At 38.9% G+C, this 8,683-nt stretch overlaps 1 protein-coding gene across 1 annotated transcript; it reads left to right on the top strand.

Moving 5' to 3' along the window:
* Positions 1–701: 701 nt before the first annotated feature.
* LOC107774130 (putative L-type lectin-domain containing receptor kinase S.5) lies at positions 702–2,928 on the top strand. The gene is made up of 3 exons (XM_016593598.2): positions 702–837; positions 930–1,646; positions 1,742–2,928. Exons 1-3 carry the CDS (start codon positions 750–752, stop codon positions 2,620–2,622), a joined length of 1,686 nt encoding a protein of 561 aa, XP_016449084.2. The 5' UTR covers positions 702–749; the 3' UTR covers positions 2,623–2,928.
* Positions 2,929–8,683: the final 5,755 nt, after the last annotated feature.

Genomic DNA, 8,683 nt, shown 5'->3' with positions numbered 1-8,683 from the left:
AAGATGCCGCGATTTTAAATGAAAATGAAAGTTAAGAAACTTTCTGGTAATTTCCCGTGTAATGATCTCATCAAATGTGGTAATTATTTTAAAGAAATAGCAGTAAGACTAACCTTTTGTGTCTTGCAATATCTTGAATCACATTTTATATTTATCCCTCCTTGTGTGTTCAAGCTAGCAAGACAAAAACGTGAATCTATTCGTTTCCACTTTGAGATGGTACAAAATACGACCCAATGTGATAGGAAGAGACACAAAATAGAGAATTCTATTTTCCCAATTCACTAAAACACTGTTGTATGGAAATTTGTCTTCACTTTCCTCAACAAGACAGAAAAAATGAAAGAACATTCTCTTAATCAACTAAAACAGCATCTTAGTCCTGTACCTATATATATTTACATATGGTGCTGGACTTCCTTCTAAATTATGAGTATACACAGATCTTGAAACTATGTTAAGGCTTCTAGTCTTTCTTAATCAATTCTCAGTTCTATTTGTTGAATCCTACAACTTTTCTTTTCCTTCATTTGATGTTGAAAGTTGCAGCAATGGCAGAAACTTAACATGCTGGGGATCTGTCACTGCTGCTAATGAAACTCTTAACCTCACACCTGATCAGCCACAGAACAAATCCAATAAAGCTGGAAGAGCCTTGTGTTAGTCAGTCCATATAGAAATGAACAAGAAATTGATCCACCATTTTCGCTATAAGGATTTTGACAAATCAATCCATTTCTGGTGATGGAATGGCATTCCTCATTGCACAAGACGATAAGCCTTCCCCACCGCATAGTTATGGCTCGTTTATAGGAATTCTTGATCCATCAACTCAAAGTCAGCTCCTAGTATATATAACTTGGACTTAAAGTTGGTTGTTTTCAATTCTTGATCCATCACCTCTCAGACTTTCTTCTTTTAATATGCAGGGTGCGCGCTTCATCAGCTGGCTGTGGAGTTTGATACATATAGAAATGAACGCGAAATTGATGGAAACCATGTTGCTATTGTGACTACGAATATGGAGAGTCCTGTGGCAGTTAAAAGTTTAAATGATATTGGGATTGATCTAAGGAGTGGAAGAAATATAACAATCAAGATTGACTATGACGGATGGGCTAAAGTTCTTGAAATTTCTGTAGCATATGCAGGACAACCTTTAGTGAACTTTCTAAGCCAAGAAATCATCATGCAAGAAATAGTTCCACATAATGCTTATGTTGGATTTTCAGCTTCCACTGCTTATTTCTCAGAGTTACATCAAGTTCTTAACTGGAATTTCACATTGTATGAATTACCAGAAAGATCTCTAAAGTATGGCCTTGATCCAGAAAAGGAAAAGATAGCTCTACTGGTTGCTATTCCTGTGGTGGTTGTCTTGTTAGCTGTGGCTGTATCGTTTCTCATTTCAGCTCGTAAGGATAGAAAAGAAAGACTTCAGAGGAAAGAGGACATCGAAATGCTAACAAGAACTGCAGCCAATGCTCCACAGATTTTTACTTATAGGAGACTTTCCAATGCTACTAAAAACTTCAGCAAAGATAAAATATTGGGAACTGGAGGCTTTGGAAGTGTTTACAAAGGGGTGTTTTCTGATCCTCCTACAACTATAGCTGTTAAACGAATCAACGCAACATCTAACCAAGGTTTGTTTTCCATTAAGTTCCCCTGATGTGAGACACTATTATTAAAATTTTAACATTTACCTAGTAGTTATAAAATGTAATGGTTGTTATACTAGGTGAGAAGGAATATTTGGCTGAAATATGTACAATTGGGCGCCTAAGGCACAAAAACTTGGTGCAGTTACAAGGTTGGTGCCATGATCGCGAGCAACTCCTATTAGTCTATGAATACATGCCTAATGGAAGTCTTGATAAATACATTGGCAAAATCTTTCTTGATTGGGATACCAGATTCAAGATTTTATCAGGATTGGCATCAGCACTAGTGTATCTTCATGAAGAATGTGGGAATCCTATAGTACACCGAGATGTTAAACCAAACAATGTGATGTTAGACGCCGAGTATAATGCTCATTTGGGTGATTTTGGGCTAGCAAGATTACTCCAAAATGAGAACTTTGTTACAACAATGGTGGCTGGCACTCCAGGATACCTAGCCCCGGAAGTTAGCTACACAGGAAGGGTTACCCCGGAATCTGATGTCTATAGCTTTGGAATGGTTGTTTTAGAAGTGGTTTGTGGACGACGATCAAAAGGGATCATGGAAGAAAATAGCTTGGTGGAATGTGTATGGAGTTCATATGAGAAAGGTGCATTATTGGAATGTATGGACCAAAAACTTGAAGGAAATTTTGATAATGCAGAAGCTATGAGGTGTTTGATCACTGGATTAGCATGTTTACACCCCGACAGAATTCTCCGGCCTAAAATGAGAAAAGTGGTGCAAGTGTTCATGAATCCTGATGAGCCATTGATGAAATTGCCCGAGTCTCGGCCTAGTGTTGTTTGTGTTTCATGGCATTCTTCTCCGTGTTCAACAATGACAATAACAACAACTACAACAACAGATTATACCCCTGTTGCAGTTAACATGGAGATCATTCCTGATGAGGTCACAGTCTCATATGAATATGCTTATGAAACAAAGAAATATTAAACAGTAAAGACATGGAATTGAAGTACTTCTAGGACACTCATGTAGATTGAGTCGTGAAAATATTTTCTATATATATTAGGGCGATGTAGATAATAAATTTGCATCGAGAAAATAATCCAGATCGAAAGATATTGCAACAATCGTAATATTTGATTTCAAATAATATGAGTGTACAATCTCTATGAATCCTTTGATTCTTCTTTCCAATAGTAAATATATCCAAGGGCCTTTGAGCTTGATCTTGAATATGTAGTTATTATCACGAACGATGATCTTGAATTCAACTAGCACAAACTTTAATTTGAACTCGTATTCCTTGAATCTTGATTTGTTCTTCGTTCTTGAGCTTGAACTTGATTTGTTCTTCGTTCTTCAGCTTGAACTTGATTTGTTCTTCGTTCTTGAGCTTGAACTTGATTGCTTGAAGCTTGAAACTTATGGAGGAATTTGCAGTGTTTGATCCACGAGCTCTTTCTTGCTTCTTGTTATAACTTCTGGTATCTTTTCTGAGTTATGAATACCCTTATTTATAGTTGTGGAAGGGAAGAGTTATGATAAGAACACACTCTTTCTAACCAGTCAAATTGAAGTGTGATAAAACCGCATTTTATTGACCAGAACATGCCACTTGCACACGTGGCGCAATTTCATTGGCCTTTTAATTTAGCTTGGCATGTTGTATCATTTTGACACGTGGCACGATCCTATTGGCTCTTCAGTTTGATTTGGCGTGCCATGTCATTTGACATGGCACCAAACTGGGCCTCTAGGAAGATGATATATTGAGCTCAATGAAGTGGGCCCATTGTCTTTAGCCAAGTTAAATGGGCTAGCCCAAAGGATTAACACTTATTTATTTAACCCTTATAAATTGGACATATACAATTGATCTAATTATATTACCCCCATAATATTTATTTGGACCAAAATATATTTAATTTAAAGTATAGTCCAAATTATTTTATGAATTTAATTCTCATTAAATTTATATGCCTACAAATGTCTCGTACTTCAAGGTTTGTTAAAATACCAAGTTATCAAAGACAAGGCTTGAAGTACCGTGCTTAAATGTTTGAGCAACTGGCACATCGCTTGTCATAGAGATAAAAAACTATAAATTTTCAAGCTTTTCAAATTAAATCGTTTTTTTCCGGTGTATAATCCATGCCAAGACCTTAATTTAAATCAACTAATTCATGTGAGCAAATAGCAAAATCAGAGATAAGCTCATATAAGACAAAATAATTCATGGAAACTTTAAGTCAAATGTTCCACGTAATTAAGGTCAAGTGACCAAAGACCAAAAAGTGTACTATTATTTTAATATACACCTGGTCTTTATATAGGCTTTCATTTGCAAAGAACTGAGCAACTCAATATGAAAAGATTTGTGAGTAGTTTCCACATTAATGTTGGACGCGTCGACGACTGCTTTTTCCTCCAGCCTTTACGTGGTTTAAACAAGGAAGCTATTTGATTCCTTGTTGAAGTCAGCCACTCACGCCTAATCCATATTGGAGACAAACTGTAGTTGCTGCCTTAGCACTGATCCCATATCGACAAAAGGACCTTCAATGTCACCTTTCAGTACTTATATAAAGTCGTCTGCTCATGTTTATTGAGCATAAACCCGCGGCATTCTCAAAGTCGATCTTACTTCGACTTCTAACGTTTAGGAAGCCTGCGCAAAGGTAATTTGTTTTCTTTAATTTTTCTGCTTTTTTTGTCTTTTTTATTATAGGTTGAACGAGAAGGATTTGTTCTTGTTTAACAAGATGGTCCATCCATGAAGAAGACAGTTGGACCATGAAGAAGACAGTCTTAGGGTGTGAGAGGATGGGTAATCATCCTTGCTCGATTATTGGAAAGATTATTCTCAAGGTGGCTCGAATATCGGAGAGATTACTCTCAAGGTGATCCGACTATCGGAGAGATTACTATCAATGTAGCCCGATAATCGAAGAGATTACTCTCATGGTGACCCGACTATCGGAGAGATTACTCTCAATGTGGCCCAACTATCGGAGAGATTACTCTCAATGTGACCCGACTACTAGAGAGATTACTCTCAAGGTGGCATGGCTATTGGAGAGATTACTTTCAAGGTGACCTGACTATCGGAGAGATTACTCTCATGGTGGTTCAATTATCGGAGAGATTACTCTCAATGTGGCCCAACTACTAGAGAGATTACTCTCAAGGTGGCCTGACTATTGGAGAGATTACTCTCAAGGTGACCCGACTATCAAAGAGATTACTCTCAAGGTGACCCGACTATCGGAGAGATTACTCTTAATGTGGCCCAATTATCGGAGAGATTACTCTCAATGAGGCCCGACTACTAGAGAGATTACTCTCAAGGTGACCCGACTATCGGATAGATTACTCTCAAGGTGGCCCAACTATCGGAGAGATTACTCTGAAGGTGGCCCGACTATCGGAGAGATTGCTCTCAAGGTGGCCCGACTATTGGAGAGATTACTCTCAATGTGGCCCGATTATCGGAAAGATTACTCTCAAGGTGACCCGACTATCAGAGAGATTACTCTCAAGGTAGCCCGACTATCGGAGAGATTACTCTCAGGGTATAAAGGGATGGGTACTCATCCCCACCCAAAAACCGATGGCCATTTCAGGATGCAAAGGTTCATACGGCATATCGAAGTACAAGTCCATGGCAACAAATAGATGGTGAAATCCTCAACATCATATGGAGGATAAATCCATGGCAACATATAGAAGGGTAAATCCATAAAGATGCCAACTTAAGGTGCAAAGAGACATAAATGTCCACCTTAAGATTGGAAAGTTATAGTACATTTTAAGGACAAACCCACGAAGAGGCCAACGTAAGGTGCAAAGGGACTTAAATGTCCACCTTAAAATTGGAAAATTATAGTTCTTTTAAGGACAAACCCACGAAGAGGCCAACTTAAGGTGCAAAGGGACTTAAATGTCTACCTTAAGATTGAAAAATTAGAATGCTTCAACTCAAAGACTCCGTGGTTTGACGACATTGACTTGAACATTTGGAAGCTTTGAAGATTTGGCGGACTTTGCAGACTTCAACTTGAAGAGTGGACTTTAACAATTCAACTTGAAAAACGAGCAGACTTGAAGACTTTAACTTGAAGATTTGGAGAGCTTAAACAATTCAACTTTAAGACCGACGAATTTGAAGACTTCAACTTGAAGCCGACAGACTTGAAGACTTCAACTTGGAGACTTGGAGGGCTTAAATATTTCAACCTGAAGAGCGGCAAACTTGAAGAGCAGAGAACATAAAGACTTCAACTTGAAGACTGATGGACTTGAATATTTCAATTTGGAGACTTCAACTTGGAGGACTTAATTATTTTAACTTAAAGAGAAACCAACTTGAAGATCGGCGGATTTAAAGATTTGGCGAACATAAAGACATAGTGAATCCCTGAACTTCAGTGCAAATACTTGGTAGCCTCCAAAAAGACTATAATCATTTTATAAAAGACACCAATTTACCATAGTGGCTTGCCTCTTTTAAATCAAATGGGATCCAAAGTTTAACAGAAGAATTATATCTCAGCTCGATTTTCAAATGCTAATTGAATGGATTAAATTTCATCGTACTTCGTTCGGACAATGATTGGGGAATTGTGTATCTTTTGAACTTATGCAACTGAACTTAGAATAAAACTCTAAGCTGCCTACGTACCTCAGTGAAGAGGATCAAGTCATACCGTAGTTCAAAATGAGTGATTTGTTTTATATTTTATGTCCTAACTTTTGCCAAGGACGTCTCTTTCGAGGTTTTCAACCTAGCGGTTTTTTTATGTCCTAACTTTTGCCTAGGCCGCCTCTTTCGAGGTTTTCAACCTAGCAGACTTTTTTTATTTTGGTGGTGGGTCGTATACAGTTTAGACTTATGCGGGCCAGGAGTGTAGGAGCAAGCAGTTTAGGCTCGTGCGTTAAGGAGCGTTGCAACTTCAAGGGTAATACTTCTTCAAAAACGTGCCATTGATAAGGCTGATTCTCATGCCATCTGCATCAATCAGCTTGTAAGCCCAACTTGAGTAAGTTTCTTGCACGACATATGGCTCATCCCATTTTGAAGTGAACTTTCCTACAGGTTTATGGGAAGTAATAATGGGTCTTCGTACGACAAGGACTTGATCTTCTACTCGAAAGGATCTCGGGCGAACTCTTTTATTGAAGGTGCGAGACAATCAAGCTTGATAAAATTCAAGACTCTGTTGATCTTCCAACCTCTTCTCATCAAGAGCATCCAACTCTGCTAATCGAAGTCGAGCATTTTCTTCATCAGTGATCCCTTCTTGAATAGCTAATTGTAATGAAGGTATTTGACGCTCGAGTGGTAAGACGACTTCGACTCCATAAATGGGTGCTTAAGGGGTCATTTGTGTTGGCGTGCGGTAAGTTGGCGTGGATTTGGAGACAACTTTCTTTAATAAGTTGAATAGAGTCTTGTTGAATGTCTCAGCTAGACCATTAGCGGCAGCATTGTACATAGAAGAGTTGCGTTGCTTGAAGCCAAAGAGATCACAAATCTTATCCATCAACCTATTGGCAAATGGCTTGCCATTATTCGTTATTATGTAACGATGAATGCCAAAGCGATAGATTATGTTTACTCGAATGAAACTTGCAACATTTTCCTTCTTTACTTCCTTAGGGCCATAGCTTTAACCCATTTTGAGAAGTAGTCAGTTGCAGCCAAGATATATAGGTGCCCACCAGAGGACTTTGGCAGTGGTCAACAACATCCAATCCCCAAGTGTCAAATGACCAGAATGCAATAGTCGGGTGCAACACTTCAGGAGGCTGATGAATAAAATTCACATGGAATTGGCAAGCCTTTGCATCTTTGAGCGTAGTCCAAGTAATCTTTTACCATCGTTGGCCAATAATATCCCATCATTTTTATATGAAAGTGGAGCTTTGGTCTAGACTGGTGTGACCCACATACCCCAGAACGCTCTTCTTGTAAAACTTGGAGTGTTTCATCTTCCCCTAAACATCGCAAGAGTACTCCCTCAAATGATCTTCTATATGGAGTATCTTTGTAGTAAAGGAAGGGAGGTGCACGACGGTGGATTTCAGTCTTTCACCTCGGATTTTCTGGGAGTATCCTGTAGCTTAAGTAATCGATAATGGGTTGTCGTCATTCTTCCTTCTCAGATTCAGAAACGGCCACAAGATGCTCGAGTTCATTTTCTTCACCTTCACCCTCACTTGGCGGCGGTACTACCTTTTTTTGGCAGATAGTAACTTGCGCTTGATCAGGCAGGGTTAAAGATGAAGCTAGGGCAGCTAAAGCATCAGCCTTCTTGTTTTCTTTCCTTGACACATATTGAATAGTCACATCACTGACCCACCCCATTAAGTTTTTAGCATAATCATGATATGGGCGTAGTTCAGGTTTCTTGACCTCGTAACTACCTAAAAGATGGTTGATCACCAATTGAGAGTCACCAAAGACTTGTAATTGCAACCGCTTCATTTCGACCGTCATTTCAAGACCAAGTATTAATTCTTGATACTCAGCAATGTTGTTAGAGCAAAGTTGCGTCAACGTAAAAGAGTAGGGCAGAACTTCACCTTGAGAAGTGACAAATACTACGCCAGCAGTAGCTCCTCCGCGATGTGCAGCACCATCAAAGTACATCTTCCATGTAGTTTGAACTTCAATGACCTTTGCGTCCTCATCAAGCAGTTCGTCGGTTAGCTCCCAATCATCAGGTACAGGGTGATCTGCCAAGAAGTCTGCTAGCGTTTGTCCTTTTATTACCTTTTGAGGGATGTACACAATTTTGAATTGTTGAAACTGGAGGTACTATCTTGCTAATCGATCACTAAGGACATGTTTTGACATCACGAACTTGATCGGATTTGCTCTAGAAATAAGACGAACGACATGAGCTTGAAAGTAGTGCTTCAACTTTTGGATTGAGAAAACTAGTGCCAAACATAACTTTTCGATTGGCGAATAATTCACTCATTTGGTGTCATCATCCTACTCGAGTAGTAAAGGGAGTTTTCTTTCCCTTCACTATTTTCTTGG

The sequence above is a fragment of the Nicotiana tabacum genome, chromosome 23, assembly GCF_000715075.1.
Source record: "Nicotiana tabacum cultivar K326 chromosome 23, ASM71507v2, whole genome shotgun sequence".
Lineage (NCBI taxonomy): Eukaryota > Viridiplantae > Streptophyta > Magnoliopsida > Solanales > Solanaceae > Nicotiana > Nicotiana tabacum.
This window is presented reverse-complemented; position numbering and strand designations above follow the sequence as displayed.